A 19,706-nucleotide genomic window follows, 5' to 3' on the forward strand; every position below is an offset into this window, starting at 1 on the left:
CACACGGGCTGCACTCAGGCCAACTCCACTGCCCCAAAGTCGCCTTTTTTGGGGGCAAAATGTGCAGCCAGCTGCAGCAAGAGCTGCTGGAAATGTCAGTGCAAACAATAAATAACAGCCCCCCCAATTTACTACCAAGAGTGAAGTTCCCCTCTCTTCAAGCCATACGAGGCACAAAACCATTTGATCCTGCTGTATTTTGCTTGTGCTGGGCCTGAGGCAGCAGCTGGGCTCTGTCGGGTGGAATCCTGTGCCCTCAGTCAGGGTTTGTGCCATCCAGGGGCTCTGGTGAAATCCTGTGCCCTCAGTCAGGGTTTTCCCATCCCAAGGCTCTGGTGGAATCCTGTGCCCTCAGTCAGAGGTTTGTGCCAGCCCAAGATTGGGGGTGTCTGCACAGCCAGTAACAGTGCACAGAAATTCTCCATCTGCTTTAAACCTGCATAAAGAGCTGCACAAACTGCAGAGCAGTGGGAGCTCGTTCCCTCTGGGGCTGCCTTCCTTTCCCTGAGCCACTCCTCTGGTTCCTCAGAGCTCTGATGTAGGAGCTGCGCACCAAAGGAGATCAGAAACAGAGGAAAATAGGGTATTTCTCTTTCTTTTGAACAGCCCAGCCTCAGCAGCATCTCAGTGATGAGGAACCACTTCTGCCACGGAGGTGCAGTAGTTTAGCACCAGCAGCTCCCCCACTCAGAGGTCAGCACTTGTGCATTTTTGGAGTTCGGGGCTGATTCTTTATGCATGCACAAGAGCTAATTGCATCCAAGAGGGCTCTGTGCCTGTTGGTCTGGAGGTGTATTGCCATATGTTTGGTGTATACTCAATTAACACAGTGCAGCTGCACTGCTGCCGTCTGTATTATAGATCACATTCCTATTACAGACCTAGGCAGGAGTCCCACGGTTCATATTTATTAAAATAATTGCCCCCAGATTTAGGTGGTTGGAAATACTCAGTCAAGCAGCCCAGCATTGCTTTGCAGAAGGAAAATTATCCAGCCAGGAAGCCAAAGGGAGTGGGAAGAGGGCTCCAGGGGCTGCCACGTGCAGAGCTCAGCCTGCAGCCAGAGGTTAAAGCAGAGCCTGCTGAGCATTTCTTCCAGGGCCTGCCTCTACTGCTCTGAAGTTTATTGAAGTGTGACTTGCTGGTATATTCATATTCACCATCAGATTCAGGGCTTTTTTTAGCTCCCTGCAATCTCTTTCTCTAGGCATCGGAAATTTAATTTTTAAATTCGATTTGTGTAATGCGTGCCTTGGTCTGGAGTATCTGTTTCTGAAGCACCTGTGTTCAAAATTCATCTGCCTGTGAAAAACATTACAGGTGTAGGAGCTGAGTAAAGGTGCAAACTGCACAGATGGATTTCAGTCAGGTTTCACTGCCAGGATCTCTTTTCCTGCTGTACAAAACCAGCCTGCAGAAAAACACACCAAAAACACACCGAGGTCCAAGAACAGGTGAATGCAAACACAAATCCACAAATCAGGCGTGACCGAATGGCAACGTGTGGGTCCGGGACCCAAGTACAATCTCTCAGGAGACAAGTCCAAGGCCCAGAGGTGTGGGCTGGCTCTGATAAGGGGAGGACATCCAGCATTTTCTGTGAACGTTCCTGCCTGGTCCAGCCGAGGAAGCAATCTGAGTAATTAAAGTCCAGATCTGGGCAATTACAGACAGCAGCGCGTGCCTGGGAGATAATCAGATTTGTTTTCTGTCCGTTCATAGAAGCATCCCCGGAGCTGTGCAGGGCTGGCTCAGGAGGAGGAGAAGTTTCCAGAGCTGAGGGCACCAGGGCAGGGCCAGCAGCCCGAGCTGCTCCTCGCCGCTGTGTGCCCGGGGCACCATGGCATCCCCGGCCCCTGCAGCCAGGCTGGGCTGGCACTGCCAGAGGCACTGAAGGGAGAGACCCGGGGGCTCAGCCCCCAGGAGGGATCAGGATGGATTGACCAGCCCAAACCACCCTGGGGCTCCCAGTGCCAGGCACCCCTGGCAGGACTGGTGGTGAATGTGGGGTCTGTGCTCCCTGCACGGCGTGATGGCCCAGGAACATCCCCCAGGAGCACTCCCCAAGTGTTCCCCAGGCATTCCCGAGCATTCCCCAGGAGCATTCCCCAGGAGCATTCCCCAGGAACATTCCCCAGGAGCAGCACAGAAGCACGCCCCAAGTGTTCCCCAGGCATTCCTGAGCATTCCCCAGGAGCATTCCCCATTTTCCTGTGCACCTGTGGGATCCAAACATCCCGAGGTGCTGGGGGAAGGTGCTGGTGTCCAGCCCACAGCAGATCCATGCATCCAGCAGCTGCCGCAGTGCCCTGCTGTGCCAGGACAGACAGACAGACAGACTGACTGACTGACAGACAGACAGACTGACTGACAGACAGATAGACTGACTGACTGCCTGACTGACTGACAGACATCCTCTTGGCCTGGCTGTGCTGCCCGGAGGGGCTGAGGGAGTCCTGGGGGCTTTGTCTGACCCAGGAGCAGCAGCTGGGGACAGCAAACCCAGCTCCCCCTGGCCAGCAGGTGTGCAGGGTCAGATGGCAAAGAGCTGTGAACCTGGGAGACTGGGGGAGCTGGGGGAGCTGGGGGAACTGGGGGAACTGGGGGGGAACTGGGGGAACTGGGAGAGCTGGGGGAGCTGGGGGAACTGGGAGAGCTGGGGGAACTGGGGGGGAACTGGGGAGACTGGGGGAACTGGGAGAGCTGGGGGAGCTGGGGGAACTGGGAGAGCTGGGGGAACTGGGGGGAACTGGGGAGACTGGGGGAACTGGGGGAACTGGGGAGACTGGGGGAACTGGGGAGACTGGGGGAACTGGGGGAACTGGGGGAACTGGGGGAACTGGGGGGAACTGGGGGAACTGGGGGAACTGGGGAGACTGGGGGAACTGGGGGAGCTGGGGGAACTGGGGGGAACTGGGGGGAACTGGGGGGAACTGGGGAGACTGGGGGAACTGGGGGAACTGGGGGAACTGGGGAGACTGGGGGAGCTGGGGGTCCCTTTGAACCGGCTGCTGCCACAGCCCTTCTGTGCTCCTGAGCACAGGCATTTCAAACTTCCCAGCTGAAGAACTCGGCAGGTTTATGTCTAGATTTGAATTACAACAGCCTGCTGTTATAAGGGGGGCAGAGGAAGGGAGAGGTCCAGGCAATGTGCTTAAAGAGCTCGTGGCTTTTCTGCTCAGGGATTTTTTGCCCACTTTCAGGGGGCTGTTGTTGGAAAACAACAGTGAGCACAGCAGCAGAATTATCAAACATTAAATAGACACTCCAGGAGAGGATGCAAGAGAAGGAGCCTGGCAGATTTTGTTTAAAAAGTTAAATGCAGCTGCATTGATCCATCCAGCAGCTCAGAGGCTGCTTTGTGCATTTGAGCTTTACAAAAATCTCCAAATCCTCGGGAGCAGGCTTAAGGACTTGATCCATGTGTCAAATCCCCAAAGTGAAGCAACACCCTGATAGGCCTCAGTTATCCTAAACTGCACAGACGGTGGTTACTGTCACCCCAGAGGGCAAAGCAGATTTTGAAGGAATAATAATTTCAATGTTTTCCCCTGTTTTGCATTCCCTCCTCTGCGCTGTGCAATGACATCAGGCACTGCAGCATTGGGAGCAGCATGGTTTTTGGGCACAGCAGTGAGTGCTGCTCTCTGGCCCGTGGTGTGGCAAAGGATCTGCTGGGAGCCAGAGCATTTCTGGGCTCCTGTCCTGTCCCTGTCCTCTCAAGCAGCTCTTTGGGGCTTTGGGGTGGATTTTTGGGGTTTTATCTTTGCTTTCACCATTCAATGCATGGCAGCAGCAGAAACCAGGAGCCCGGTGTGCCAAAGGAACTCAAACAATTGAAAGTGCAAAGGAAACCCCCCTGTGGTCAGGTCTCTGCCCTCGGGGTCCCACAGACAGGCAAACAGAGCAGGCTGGTTCACACTTGTCATTAACTTGCCATTTTAATGAATTTTTCCATCTTTAACCATCCTGGTGCTCATACTCGTGCATGGACAGGAGAAGCAGAACCACATCTCACAGGAGCAAACAGAGTTCTGCAAATGAACCTAATCCTCCAGAGCTCCCAGCACATGGACACACATGTTCCTGCTGGCCCGTGGTTGGTTTTATACCTGAATTCTCAGGCAGCTCAGAATCCTGGTAGGGAGTTTCATGCTGCACAAAGCTGCTTATCACCATCAAAAGAACTGAATTAAGATGGTATGGAGAGGAAAAAAAAAAGATTTTTCAAGTAATGCTTAAGTTCCACTAAAGGAGCATAGGAGGTGGGTTTGCTCTTCAACTTCAGGAGAAACTGGTCCCCCTCTCCTGGCCCCCTTGAAGTGCACCCGAGTCCCGGAGGCTGTGCAGGAACCACTTGGCTGTTTGTACACAAAGAAGTGCCAGGGAAAGTTTATGGCAGCAATCAGCAGCTCCTGCAGGATCCTCAGCAGAGGAACATTAATAAACATTAAAGAGGAGCATAGGCTCGGCATCTTTCTAATTAAGAGTGGAAGAGCCTGGCAGATGAGGTCAGTGCCCAGATGGGGTTGAAGGGCAGTGTAAGCATGAGAGAATAAATTCAACGTAAAGGTCATCTATATGGATTAAATGATCTGAACAGTCAATTCCAGAGCCAACTTCTGCAATTAATATTTAATTAAAAATAGAAACACTATAAAGTTTAGCTTTTAACTAGCAAAATTATTTCATGTCTCATAAAACCTTTAAATACAGGACCATGCATCCCCTCTGTGCCCTGTCCAGAGCAGGCTGCATGCTGAGAGCCACAGAAAGGGCATTCCAAGGGCAGCAGCCTCTGCACCTGTAAAACGCTGCCAGTCTGTTCCCAGTGAGCAGAGACAGCTTTAACAGCTGAAGGGTTCTTTCCTTTTCATTCAGTTGAGAACTGAGTGCTACTTCTACTCATATCTTCACCAAACACATCGAGAACTAAAGGATGGACTGAGCCGTGGCCAGCAGCAGCAGTTCCATGTTTCAGAGGGGAAGGGGATGGAGAAGAGGCCCTGGGGTGGTTCAGGGCCAATCTGCTGATCCCCAGCCCAGCCAGGCCCGTCCCAGGAGCTGCAAACCAGCCCAGCACCAGCAGGTCCCCGAGCCAGGGGCACTTTGCACTTTGCAGATCTCCCTGGACCTCTCCTGAAAGTGCCTCCGGCACTTGCTTGGTGTGATTTGAAATGTTCTGTCTCCTCTGACTTTGCTGGCCCAGAACTAGGCCACCAAGAAGTCACCAGAGGAATATTTGTTCTTCAGCACTCGAGTCCTTCATAACCTAGTTCTGAGTGTTTAACCTCCACCACCAGAAAGGAGCTGGAAAGGAGGCTCAGGCTCATCATGTGAATTCTCACCTTTGGAGAACGCAAGCAAAAGGACTTTGTTTCGACAAGGTCCTTTCAGTGGGCTGAAGTTGGAGAAATGTAGGTCTCAAGCAGTTCCCAGCCCTGCCACCCATTTCCTGCTCGGCTTTCCAAGGGCTCCCACTCTCAGTGCCCTGGAGGTGGAGATAATACTGACTTCTTTCCATATGAGCTGGAGATATTTTTACAGTGCTATGAAAATAAGAAGTAATTCAGTTCAAAGGCTTGTTTTTGCTTCCCTCAAAGCCAACCATAAAATTCCCTCTACTTCAGTAGTGCAGGATCAATGGGTTTTTCTCCAAATGTTTGACAGAGCTTCCTCCCTTTATCCTTGGGACTTGGGGTCCTCCTGTTTATTTTTACTCATTGCAGGAGATTTGTTGCTGTTTTCAAGGGTACAAAGGTGTGAGTGTGGGGTCTGATGGCCTGAACTCTGTGCCTCCCTCCCTGCTTTGGAACAACATTCCTGGGGGCCCTGACCTTCCCCAGTCAGATCTTCCACTCCACGCACAGCTTTGCTCAGGGACACTTCTGAGAGGAGCCTTGGCACAGCAGTGGTTCTTCCCTGGCTTTGCAGAGCTGCTTCAACCTCTGAGGCTGCAGCAGCAGCCTGGGCAAGGTAATCCTCTGTGGAAGGAGGCAGAATCCTCCACTCACAGGAGCATCCATCCATCCCTCATCCATCCATCCACCAGGAGTGGGAGCAGGCAGGGAAAGGCAAGCAGCTTTCCTGGTTCTGATACGGCAGCACAGTTAATCTCTTCACTTCTTACCCAGCCCCTGCTCCATATATAAATTAAATCAGCAGCCATACATATAGAGATATTTATACACACACACAGGTATATGAAATACCCCCTGCCTTGAATGGCTCTTCCAGCCTGGAAGAGGTGAAACTGCTGAAAATCTCAGAAAACAGCACATTCTCCTTCATTCCTGACCCAGGGGTGATTGCCATGCAATCACATTCATGTTAAAAAAAAACCCTTTTGAAGTCTCTCATAGTTTTGTTACTAATTCTGGTTTGCAAACAACTGCCTGGTGTTATCCTGAAATATGCCAGAGCTGTTAAATGCTTGTATAAATAATAAATGGGAGGGCTTGTACCAGAACTAAGGTCTCTCTGCATCGAGACACAGACAGTGTTATGTTTTATTAATAACAATTGGAAAAGCAGAGTGAAGTAGGGAAATGGCTGCTGGGCCAGGATTTTACAGCCCTGGTTCACATCCAGCCCAGCCCCGAGGGTTCTTTGCGTGATCCTCGCAGCCCAAACCCCTCCCTGGGGTGGGGAAGGGACAATCCCTCCCTGGGAGCAGCACCTGGATGGTGCCACCGCCTCTGCTGGGTCGTGCCAGCTGTGCCAGGCGTTGGCCGGAGCCAGTGCTCCTGTCCCGGCTCGGGGCTTCTGCCTCTCAAATACCAACTTGCCATCTTAGCTATTTTATCTGCAGGACAGCTGCAGGAACCATCCTTGGTTTCTGCCCGTGGGTAATTGTGCTGCAATCATGGCAAGCAGCACTGTCGTGGCAGTGCATACGGTGGTTATTTCAGCAGAAATTGCCTCGTGCATTTCTAAAAAAGCATTTTCCAGCCCCTTTACGTACAACAGGCAGTGACAGACGGAGCCCGATTTACATAAAACCACACAAGCATCGAGTTCTTTTCAAGCCAGCCTCCAAAAAAGCACCACCACGGGCAGCGCCCAGCCGGGACCTGTGCTGACACTGCCAGGTCCTGCCAGGGCAGGGCTCCTGCCCTCTGCCCCCACGGGTGACTCCTGAGCCCACGGCCCTGCCAGGGGCTGAAGAGAAATCAGGGTCCCTGAAACAGCAGCTACGGCATAGCCCACCAGGTCCAGGACACCCGGACCTGGGGACAACTTTGGTTTTTTGGGTTTTGTTTGTTTGGTTGGTTGGTTTTAGTTTTTGGGTCTTTTTGCAAGTTCAGAATTCAAAGATCCCGTCGCACAGGACAGCTGTGCAGCAGAGCAGGTGGAGGAGCAGGTTTCGCAGCTTAGGAAGGTTCTGGGATTGCCCTGCCTGGCACACCTGTGCCAGGTGGGCACCTCCCCATGCACAGAGCTCGGGGTGTCCCCAGGCAGGCACCCCCAGCCCAGCTCCCTTGGCAAAGCTCGGCAAAGCTGAGCCCTGCTCCGCATCCCTCCCCTCCCTTCGTAAATGCCAACAGCTCCTGTGGCTGTGAAACAGTGCTGCTAGACAGCTCATGAATAGAAATGCACTCTGAAAATTGCCCAGCTGAAGGCCAGCCCTTGCTTATCTACAGAGCTGTTAGGTGTGAAAAATCACTGGAAGTCCAACCAGTCCATTACTTGCCCAGAGGACCTTACAGGAGTCTGCATCTGAAACAGCACTGAACCAACACCTTTTGAATATTAAAGAACTCCCCAAACAGCTCCTTCTGCCCCGGTGTAAACTGGAGAAGTGAAACATCAAAGCAGCCTCCAGGGAGTGAATTGTGTTGACATTTTACTTTGATTAAAAAACTGATCTTTGTTAAGCCACACCTGACGCAGAACCACCGGCAGGTACGGAGGCAGAGAACGCTGCACTGGCATGCTAAAGGGAAGGAAAACGTGAAAGAAAAACTCTCCGAGGTTTGAGCTCGGTCTGACTTGCCCCAGCCCTGCCCTTCGGTGGGGCTCGCTTGGTGAGAGCCTGAGCTGCACCTGAAGCCCAGCACAGGCTCCTGCTGCAGGGAAACCTGCAGTTCCTGCAGCTCCTGCAGGGCTGAGGGGATCTGTTCCTGCAGTTCCTGCAGTTCCTGCAGCTCCTGCAGGGGCTGGGGGCTCTGAGCCCCCAGCAGGGCTGCAGGACAGAGCCCCTGCTCACCCTCTGCTCACCCCCTGCTCGTCCCATGCTCGCCCCCTGCTCACTCCCTGCTCACCCTCTGCTCACCCCCTGCACGCCCCCTGCACACCCCCTGCTCGCCCCCTGCTCACTCCCTGCTCACCCTCTGCTCACCCCCTGCACGCCCCCTGCACACCCCCTGCTCACCCTCTGCACACCCCCTGCTCGCCCCCTGCTCACCCCCTGCTCGCCCCCTGCTCACCCCCTGCTCACTCCCTGCTCACCCCCTGCTCACTCCCTGCTCACCCTCTGCTCACCCTCTGCTCGCCCCCTGCTCACTCCCTGCTCACCCTCTGCTCACCCTCTGCTCACCCTCTGCTCACTCCCTGCTCACCCCCTGCTCACCCTCTGCTCACCCCCTTCTCACCCCCTGCTCACCCCCTGCTCACCCCCTGTTCACTCCCTGCTCGCCCCCTGCTCACCCCCTGCTCACCCCCTGCTCACTCCCTGCTCACTCCCTGCTCACCCCCTGCTCCCTGCAGGACAGATCCCCCTCCTCACTCTCTGCTTTGCAGCCCCAACAGGAGGCTCGGGAGGAATGAGGGGATATTAAATTAAGCTCAGGTGAACCTTCTGGGGAAATTCAAGAGAACTGAATTGCAGAGCATTTGCTTTTGCCTATTTCTCCCTGTTTATTTGGCAAATGCTTACGAGCAAACTCTGTGTTTAATGAGGAGGAAAGCACTGATGAAAAGATACACATTTTTTTTAACATCTTTAATCTGAATTCCTGCTGGTGCTGCACATTTTCCCAATAGAATGCTTACAGGTGCTGAGGTTGTCCTGCAATTTTTTACTGATTACACCCCAGACTAGATCAGATGCAGGAGACAGATGTATAGCCATATACCCATGTATGGATAAAGCCTTCCAAATAAACACAGAACTTGGAGCTCAGCAAGCAGAGCCTCAGTTCCTCTGTGGTTTGAGAGGACAAATGCTGGTGTCATGTGCAGTGTACACAGATTTACTGCGGCAGGGAGACAGGGGCCTTGCTCCCAGGGGCACTGGTCACCTGCACCCTTGCTGGGGCTCTGAATTTGCCAGGGCAGGAGGAGGTGTCCCTCCCGCAGGCTGGGACGGGATCCAGGCTCTCCCTGAGCTCTGTTCTGAGCAGGGAATCGCTGTCACCTTGGCAGTGGCACCGGGGAGGAGCAGCCTCTCCTGTGCCATGCCCTGGCCGGGGCTGCCAGCGAGCTCTGGGGCTGGGGCCCTCCATCTGCAGGCTTCTGCCTTAAATCCAAACGGGAGCCCCTGAAATCTCGGTGCAGAGTGAAGGTCACCCCCTCCTGACAGGAACTGGCTGTGTGAGAAACACATCCCAGGACTCTGCGAGCCATGGCAGCCAGGTAACCCAGCAGCTGATATCAGCACTGATAAATATAGACACTTCTTATATAAGAAGGGACAGTCAGGTCACTGACTTTTTAGGAAGATGTTCTCATTGATTTCCAATAGGAATTTCTGGTCTCAAATACTGTATAAAATGGCATTTTGATATTGTTAATGCCAGGTACCGAATAAAAGGAATGCTTAATCTAAGTGTAAATAGTGACTGTGGAAATAGGGACTGGCCACTGTCAGTGCAAAGAGCAGAGTCCCTTAGACAAAGAGCAGGAGGAGACGTGGGGATCAGGGCAGGAGAGGCTTGCTGCTCGCTTTTGGGTGAGACTGGGGGAGAAAAGAGCTGCCCAGGGTCGCACAGAGAGCCCAGTGCCACCCCTGAGAGCCTCTCCCCTCACCGGGGCAGCTGGCACCTCCGGGCTCCCGTGCCAGGAAATCTCCAGCAGAAGGGAAGGGAAGGAAATCTGCCTGGGGCTAAATCCCCTGCCAGGAATGACAAGTGAAGGACAAACATGTAACGTTTATCGGGTAAATAAATATTAAAATAAAAGGATTTGGGAGCACTGTCATGATCTCAGTGCTTACATCAGGCACAGGCTGTGCAAATCTTCCCATTACAGTTACTGGGAGGAAAACAAACTGGATTACCAGGGCTTAGTGCTTAAGCAGTCTGTTCCAGCAGCAAGGCAAGGAACTTGGGCTGCCCTGGCATTGCAGATGAGAGTCAGACAGGACAGGGAAAAGACAAGGATCAGTCTGCTTTCCTGCTCAAAGCACAACGATTATGCTAAAGAAATAAAACAAAAATCACAAAACCTGCCCAGCTCATCGCCAGAAATGCCAGCAGGGCTTGGGGAACCTGAGCTCTGAGAGGTCAGCCCGGGCTTCACCCTCATTTTCCTGCCAGGATGTCAAACCTGCCACTCTCACTGGTGGGCAGGGGAGCTCTGCCTCTGGTTTCAGGAGATAGAATCATTGAGCACAGTGATGGGAATGAGGCTCATTTTACTGGGAAAAAACAGAGTTCCATTGAAGCCTGAACCCACCCATTCATTTTAACAGGAAACTATTTCATTTTAAAAATAACCAGAAAACTGGCATCCCTCTGCAGGGGAAAGCTGAGCTCCCCAAAAAGCAGCAGCAGGAGGGGAAGGACGGCTCGGGAATGCTCACCCTGCTCCAGGAGAAAAGAAAGGCCGAGGGGAAAGGGGGAGTTCCCCACAGCACACATGGCAGGGCAGTGGCAGCCGATGGTTTCAATCTGAGCCTGTGCAAGGGATGGTGGAAAATCCCCCAGTTGTTTGTCTCCTAACTAAAACCCAAAACATTTCCAGCAAAACCGACAGGGTGAGCACGGTCCTTTAGTCCATGCTTGAAAAACCCTGAACCAGAATAAAACATTCAGGCAGCTCTAGACTCAGAGCACTCGGGTCTGGCAGCAGGAAGCGAATTTTACTTCTCCCTCCAAAAAATCCTGGGTGTGCTGTTAAATCAGCTTGGGAGAAAAACCCTGTGTGTGCTGTTAAATCAGCTGGGAAGGGAAGGGAAGGGAAGGGAAGGGAAGGGAAGGGAAGGGAAGGGAAGGGAAGGGAAGGGAAGGGGGCAAAGCTCTGCTCCTCCTCCCTGCTGCTCCCACAGGAGCAGGATCAGATCCTGGGCTCGTTCAGAGCATTTGGCTTCCCCTGCACAGAAAGATTTGCTGATTTGGCTGCCACACTCTTCTGAGGATAAACTTCCTCTGGCAGTGTGGTGCTTAAAGCTCACCTTTCTTTAATAAAGAAGATAAAAGAGATAAAAGATGAAAGAGTGGAGAGCATAAGAAGCAGCCATTTGTTTTCAGTGTCTGCTGTGACACCCTCTGCTGCGCTGCACGCAGTGGCTTTGCAGAGAGCACCTGCATTTCTCAGGGATTCATTATTTATTTTTGTATTCTGCTATCCATGCAATGAGGGGGGAAATTGATTTCAGGGCTTCCAAAAATTGCAATTATATTCACAGAAAAGAAAGCAGACGGGGCAGAGCTCTGAGGAAGGAGAGCTGGAGCCTCCTGGCCGAGGAAGCCTTGAGGAAGCATTGTGCAGCTCGGCAGGCACGCGTGCCAGGGCAGGCAGGGCAGGAGGGATGCCAGGGGCTCTGCCAGCACAGCCAGCCCTGTGCAGCCAGCTCTGAGCTGCCCTCGAGCAGGCTGCAGTTGTATTAATCATTTATTAATCATTTATTAATAGTTTTATTAATATTAATCATTTCTGAATAGTAAATAAGCCCATTAAGGAGGCGTCATGAAGTTCCCTGGGCAGGTGGAACCCAGCCTGATGCCAGGATGTCCTGGGCACACAGAGCCAGCCCAGCAGGAGCAGCCCCTGCTTGGCTTTCTGGAGTGACATTTGGCCCCTCATTCATGGGGTTTTCTGGGCACTGCAGGCCTGGCCCCAGTGAATTCCCAGTTCCTGTTCTCTGTTGCCATCTGAGGACAAACGTCACCTTATTGGGATCACTTTCTCTTGGAAGGGACAGAAGTAAACATTCAGGGAATGTGGAGACCCTGGGTTGCATTTCACACTGTGCCAAGCTAACTGAATTTCCTCGAGCCTGGAGTGCAGAGTGTCCAGCCTCAGTGTCGGGAGCAGTCCTGGTGGAGGGACCTGCCCAGGCACAGAGGGACAAAGATTTTTCCCTCTCTGATCAGCCCTCAGAAAGGCTGCAAAACCTGACAAAGGATCCAGGCATTACGGGCCTTTTCTCTGCATAGTCTTTGCATTTCTTCTCTCTCTGTTATTTATTATCTGTTCAGCTTCCAGTGCATCTCCTGGCCTGTGCAGAGAGCCTGGGCTGTGGAATGCTCTGTCACAAATACTCCATTACAGCTCCCTCCCTTTTCTTCCAGCACTCCTCCAACTTCTTTGAAACTGGTTCCAAGTTCAACTTTTCCAGAGTCTGAGGCTTTCAAAAAGCCAATTCTTAAAAAGCTAATTAGTTCCCCATAGGCTTTTTTTTTTTTTTTTTTGACTCAGTAAATATTTCTGAGATTGCTTTTTGTATAATCAGTGTTAGCAGCTCATTAAAATGCACAGTATGTGGATCATTTGGAATGTGACATGGCTCAGCATGGACACTCAAGCTGCTTAAAAAGACAGAGAAGAAAAAGATGAGGATGAAATGAAAGCAAAAACCCAGCATTTCCTTTAAGCTGACACCACAGTTAAGGATTTAAGACAGGGCAGGGAGCCTTCAGCCCTGCTATTAGGAGAAAAGTCTAATTGCTCAATGCACTGCCTGCCCTCTCCAGCCTGCACGCTCTCCAAAAAGATTCCTTTTACAGAGAGTCAGGATGCAAAAAAACTGGATTCTCTGAGCAGGTAATTGTGTAGGGTTTTCATTCTGAGTAATATGAGGATTCTTCTTGAATTAATAATGAATGAAGTAATTTAAAAGGCCTTTAGTGTGTGCAGCCAGAAATAAATAATGCCTTAATCTGGGACATTTTATTTTCCATTAAAACAAACACTTTTTAAAAAGTGGGCATTACTGAGCAGCACTCAGCTGCTCTCATGCCAGATGCCTGGATCAGATGGACGATAAAACAAACCCCAAACCAGCCCCTCACTGACTGGGAAAAACAGAAATAAACCCCAAACCAGCCCCTCACTGACTGGGAAAAACAGAAATAAACCCCAAATCAGTCCCTCATTGACTGGGGAAAACAGAAATAAACCCCAAATCAGCCCCTCACTGACTGGGGAAAAATAAACCACGCCATGGGGAGCCTTGCATCACTTTAGGACCAGGGGCTTGAGCTTTCTGGCCTACTTTTCTTGCCAGTGAAATCCCATTTTTAGCCTCAACTGGAGGTCTGCCTGTTACCCAAATTCAGAGCATCTGTTTTAGCTGCCTACGGGCTGAGGGGCTGATCCAAGCCAGGAGGAATACATGGAACCAGCGTGCTGATACCTGAAGTATTCTCCACCCTTTGTGCATTAAATAACCTGCTTATTTATTTCCTTACTTATTCCTGAGTCCTCACAACATTCCCGTTTCCCTGGGCAGGGCCTGCTGCTGGTGAAGGAATTTTCCTGCCACCAGCTGCTCTCGGGGCTATTGGAAATGCAGGTGAACCAGTGGGCAGAAATGCTGGTGGCTGACTCCAGCTCAGAGGGCTGAATGATTTATTATAACTATGCTATAGTACATTAATTTACTATTTAAAGGAGATACTGAAACTACAAACCTACTTTTCTAACTCCCATAACTCACTGACAACTCGTGCCCCTCTCTGAGAGTTCAGCCCTGGGTGGGTTGGATTGTCCAGCAGCTCAAACAACCCTCACCAGAATCCAACCAAGCAACACCCCAGATAAACAATTCTCCAACCACACTCCACATGGGAAAACAAGGAGCAGAAATCAAAATTGTTTTCTCTTTCTTCCCTGTCTCCTCTGTGAAAATTCCTGAGGGAGGAGAACGTGGATGCACACAGGTCACCTTTGTGCACAGCTGGAGCAGCGACCAGCCCACAGCTGGCTCCAGGCTCAGCTGTGCCTCCATTTGCCTCTGCTGAGGGCTGGTGCAGGCTGCCCTGGGAAATCCATCAGGGAATAACCTTCCCCTCTCCCATTACAGGAGCAACAGAACTCGCTTCTCCTCAGAGGAGGACAATTTTGAACACGTCTCTGCCCTTTTGTCACGCAAAACTCAGTAAGAAATACGAATTTATAAACCAGAACAATACCAAAAAGGCAACTTTACTGGAAAATCCCTACTAAGCAACTGCTGACCACAGCTTTGCCAAAAATCAAAGCAAATCCAAGTGCTGAAGATAAGCTGCTGCTAGAGCTGATAGGCATCTCCAGCCCTCGTCCCTCACAGCTTGGCTGAGGGTTGGAATTGCAGCAGAATTTCTAGAGCATCCATGAAAACATCAGCAAATGAATTATGCCAGGGAAAAAGAAAACAGTAGTGTGAAACCATGCCAGATCTCGCAGTTGAATACCCAGCTGGGGAACTGCCCAGCTCCAAACAAGGCAGAAAATAAGTATATTTAATGTAAAAGAATCCTAGCATGAAATAGGCTCTGTACTCCCGTGGCCACGGCTGATTTCCTGCTCGAGGCTGCCGTTTGACAGCCTGTTTGCAGATCTCCTGCTCCAAACCCTCGTGGCTCTGACTGCAGCCCAGCCTCGTGGGACCCCAGGGTGCTTCTGTGCTTTGGGGTTCTCTGGAGCCCGGCTGGGCGCTGGAGACATCCCGGGAGGGAGGATGGGGGTCCAGTGGGAAATGCCCCTGCTCCCTGCAGGCACTAAATGGCTTTTAAAGGCCCCTTCCAGCCCAAAGCAGCTCTGGGGGCTCCTTCCAGCAGGGGGGATGAGGATGCTGAATTAAACGGAAACCACAGCTCCAGGCACCCAGCCCCTGCCAGCTGTTAATTCCATGCAGAGCAATGAGCAATGTTTGCTCCTGTTCCCTTGGATTACTGGAAGTGACACAATCATTATTTCACGGGGGCTCAAAGCAGCATGAGCCAGATTAGCTCGGGCTGGCACCTGTGGAACGGGGGGCAGAGCTGTCAGGAGCAATGTTCAGGCTGGCAATGCCACTGAAACTGCCAGCTGAATCCTGTGTGAGCCCAGCACTGCCAGAGAGCTGCTGGGAGTACAGAGAGGGATCTCCTGCACTGGGAAGCTACGTGCTAATCCCATGCTTTATCCCAGCTCTTTCAGGCACGAGGCTTTCAAAATCATGGCCTATTGTGCAGTACACAATGATATTATTCTGTGCCTATTGTCCTAAAAGCAGACGCTTACAGGCTGGAGCAAAATCCCCTTTGGCCTCTCCTGCCCTGGGCAGAAGGTCAGAGGGGTAAAGCAGCTCCCCAGGAGCTGTCAGTGGTGTGTGAGGCAGGAATTGGGACCAGGGGACAGCCCTGTCCCTGCTCCAGCCCCAGGAGCTGTCAGTGGTGTGTGAGGCAGGAATTGGGACCAGGGGACAGCCCTGTGCCTGCTCCAGCCCCAGGAGCTGTCAGTGGTGTGTGAGGCAGGAATTGGGACCAGGGGACAGCCCTGTGCCTGCTCCAGCCCCAGGAGCTGTCAGTGGTGTGTGAGGCAGGAATTGGGACCAGGGGACAGCCCTGTCCCTGCTCCAGCCCCAGGAGCTGTCAGTGGTGTGTGAGGCAGGAATTAGGAGAGCCCTGTGCCTGCCAGGAGCTGTCAGTGCCCTGGGGCAGCTCAGCCCTGCAGCACCCAGCACCCCCAGGCAAGCAAAGAGCAGGGATTGATGCCCAGCTCCTCAGCTGGAGCCAGGCACAGCCAGGGCAGTGGTTTACTGCAGGTCACACCAAACCCCCTGAACTCGCAGCCTCCGAGGGTCCCTGCAGCTCAGACACCCCTCAGAGCCTCTGAAATCCCCCAGCTCCTCGCTGCTCTAATGAGATTATTGATGAATTGCTTAAAATGCACTTTCTCTAGAAGTTTTCTCGATGACAAGTTGCCTTTTAGTAAATAAATTATTGGGAAAGTTGAGTTCTCTCATTCCAGTCTGGGGAAAAGAAGTTTGGGGTTTGAAGTGCCCAGTTAGTGCAAACTGAAACGCAGCAGCTGAGCTGGGCTGGCACTGCAGCTGGTGTAAATGTGCCAGGGGGCCATTAGCACCTTGTGGTAGCGTCAGGCCAGGAATAGTCTCCCAGCAATTCATACTGCAGAGCTGTGGATGCCAAAGAGCAGCAGCAGCAGCTTCAGGCCCTGCCCAGGTCACGGGAGGGTCTCGGGGCAGGGGACAGAGCCCGGGCTCCGGCCGCCTCTGATGGACAGAGCTGAGGTTCCAGCCCCAGGGCACCGTTCCTGAAATAAATGGGCATTTATTCATAACAATTCCCAGCCCCAGGCCAGCCCAGCCAGGCCACAGAAATGTCCCCAGGTGCCCGATGTCCTGGAGGAGGGACCCAGGGAGGGACCCAGGGAGAGCTGCCGTGCCAGCAGTGCCAGCTCCTGCCCCGAGCCTCCAGCCCAGCAGGGCTCTCACAGGAGCTGTGCCAGTGAGGTTCTCCACGTCCCCACAAACCCTTCCTGCCCCAGGGCCTCCATCTTCCCTGCTGGTGCTTAAAGCACCTTCTCTGAAGTGCCAGTAATGGGATAACTCAGTCTGCGTGTGGGAGCAAAGCTCCCTGGCACACACTGCCAGCCAGACACTTATTATCCTACTCTGCCAATGCACAGGGGCTTTTTCTCCGTGCTCCAGGTCACTGAGGTCATGTCTGAGGCATGTGATTAATTTTCAGCCTTATTGTGTTAAGGGCCAGCAGGAGGAGAGTGAGATTCTTTTTTTTTTTTTTGAGCAGTGTGAAATGAGGTAGAAGAACTTGTCACTTAGCAAGAGCTTTGAAATGATCTTTGCATGAAGCAGCAGCTAAGAAATTAAGAGACATGAAGAGCAGTCTATTGATTTGAGGTGTTCTCAGGGGTTTTGCTGCGGGTGAAGGCAGGAGAAGGATTCTGCTGGGGATAAATAAATCAACCTTGTTCGTGGGGCTCTTGTTCAGCCCCTCATGCCAACCAGTTCTTGCATGGGGACAAGAAGTTCAGCTGAGAAAAAACGTGTTTTGAAATGTTTGTTTTTCCTCTTGGGTGTAAATTATTCTTAGCTGTTTTCCCTTTAAAGCTCTTTGTCTGTGACAAAAGTCTAAGGCAAGAGTCTGTGGCCTTTGTTGGTCACAGACTGACATCCAACGTAAAAATAAAGCCTCAATTGAAATAAATAATTTCTCTTTTCAACATTTGCTGCACCAAGCACCAGAACTCCTCAAAGATAACCACAGAAATCCTTAATACCAACTGATAGCAACCAGGGCCTTGTCTAGAGTCCACTTTTCGGATTTTCTCCAGAGCAGAGGGGCTCCAGCCCTCAGAGCATCTCCATGGGCTCCTGTGCACTCGCTCCAGCAGCTCCACAGGCTCTTTATGCAGCACAGATTACAGCAGAAGCTTGTTGGGTCCAGCCCAGTGCAGAGCTTTGACTGAACATTTTTCTCATATCCCTGAGAATTCACCTTTTACTGAATGCAGCTTTGAACAACCCCCAAACTTCTGTGTGTGCAGAGGGCAGGGAAACTGCCGGGGTTTGAAATGGAGTGTAAATCAGTTCTCATTTGCACCTGTAGCAGGAAGGGAACACATGAACCTGTCCCCAGCAGGGCAGAGGCTGAAGTTTGCTGGGGCTGATCTGCTGGAGAGGTGCAGAGCACTGAGGGTGAGAATTCAACCAGGCAGAGCTGCCCGAGCAGCTCTGCTCTGCCCCAGAGGCACCTTGGCATGGTGAGCTGAGCTGCCAGGCAGGGCAGGGTGCCCGTGGCCAGCCCAGAGTGTCTGTGGCCAGCCCAGGGTGTCTGGTGCCAGCCCAGGTGGCTGTGACCATCCCAGGAGCTGTCCCTGCAGCAGGCATCCCTGGCATCCCAGGGTGGCATCCCAGGAGCTGTCCCTGCAGTGGGCTCTGGCTCAGGTGGCTGTGACCCACCCAGGGTGGCTGTGACCATCCCAGGATGGCAGCAGCAGCAGCAGGGTGCCGTGGCCAGCCCAGGGTGTCTGTGGCCAGCCCAGGTGGCTGTGACCCACCCAGGGTGGCTGTGACCCACCCAGGGTGTCTGTGGCCAGCCCAGGGTGTCTGTGGCCAGCCCAGGTGGCTGTGACCCACCCAGGGTGGCTGTGACCATCCCAGGATGGCAGCAGCAGCAGCAGGGTGGCTTTGACCATCCCAGGGTGTCTGTGGCCAGCCCAGGGTGGTGCCCGGGGCCCGCCGGGGCTCGGGCTCTGAAGGAGGGGCCCCCTCTGTGTTTGTGCCCGCAGCTACGGGGACATGGTGCCCAAGACCATCGCGGGGAAGATCTTTGGCTCCATCTGCTCGCTCAGCGGGGTGCTGGTCATCGCCCTGCCCGTGCCCGTTATCGTCTCCAACTTCAGCCGCATCTACCACCAGAACCAGCGCGCCGACAAGCGCCGGGCGCAGAAGGTGAGTGAGTGACCCCTCCTGCCCACGGGCCACCTGCCACCCTGCCAGCCTGGCAGGCCTGCCCAGCCCCTGCACGCTCAGATAGACCCCCAAACCAGCCCCAAACCAGCCCCAAACCAGCCCCAAACCGTGGCCAAAAGCTGCCAATGCCCTGAGGCTCTGGGGAAGGGACACGGGACAGACAAACCCCCAGCCCCAAACACAGACAACACAAAGGAGGTGCCCAAACTCACACCCTGCAGCTGGCACTGATGGAAACTCGCTGTTTCCATCAGAACAAGGCAGGGACTGAGCTGCCAGTGCCCCCAAAACAAAACACACACCCCAAAGTGGAACAAAACATGGCACAGTGATTCCTGCTTGGCTTTCTCCAGGACTTGTGGTCTGAAACACCACTGCTGCCACATTTCAGCTGCAGAACCCCCACATGTGTTTTAATGCTCCAGTGGCATCCAGCTCTGAGCCATTTCACACCAGGTTAATGTGGAAACCTCACACACAGCTGGATGGACTCTTGTACAAAATGCTCCTGTTATATGTCACAAAATTACACCCAGGTGATAACTTAGCTGGCCCACCAGATTTGAGCTCTGGTTGACCCAAAGTCCAGCCAGGATAATTTCTACATCCTACCTTGGAAGCAGAATGTGCCCCATGAAAGCACCAGCTCAGCCCTCCCTCCTGCATGCGCTGTGCTGGAGTATTTTCAGATCAGGAGCAAAGGGCTGTCATTACTCACCTTCCCCATGTTCTTGTCTGGAGCAGATCGAGAGCTGTGTGCACATAAACCTGAAACCATCCCCAGGAGCTCTTTGTCCTCCTGGCTGCCTCGCTCCTTGTCTCTCTGCACTTTCAATCACATCGTCCAGCAACACGCACTTACCAGCTCACACACCCCTCAAAGTGGGACTGCAACACTGGGAATACACAAAAGCCCCTGGAAATGTGAAGGGATTACTGAATATTCCAAACTCTGAATGGTTTTTGCCAGTGGAAGCTCACTGAGTCACTAAGAGAGTGTAACAGATTTGCTAGATCTCTATTTCAATCTGCTGAATTACACCACAGCCAGAATCAGGTTTCTACAACAACTGCAAACCAAAGGCCTGAGGTTCTTTTTCTCCCTGTGGAATGCTGTCTGCCA

General features: G+C 52.5%; 1 protein-coding gene across 5 annotated transcripts in view; it reads left to right on the forward strand.

Moving 5' to 3' along the window:
* KCND3 (potassium voltage-gated channel subfamily D member 3) overlaps positions 1-19,706 on the forward strand; it is a 102,038-nt gene that overhangs the window by 53,389 nt on the left and 28,943 nt on the right. For all 5 annotated transcript variants that reach the window (XM_085561059.1, XM_021539495.3, XM_085561062.1 and 2 more), the window contains exon 3: positions 18,400-18,562. In XM_085561059.1, coding sequence (XP_085417185.1) covers positions 18,400-18,562 — 163 coding nt within the window. The remainder of the gene's footprint in view (positions 1-18,399; positions 18,563-19,706) is intronic.

The sequence above is a fragment of the Lonchura striata genome, chromosome 26, assembly GCF_050655825.1.
Source record: "Lonchura striata isolate lonStrDom1 chromosome 26, ASM5065582v1, whole genome shotgun sequence".
Classification (NCBI taxonomy): domain Eukaryota; kingdom Metazoa; phylum Chordata; class Aves; order Passeriformes; family Estrildidae; genus Lonchura; species Lonchura striata.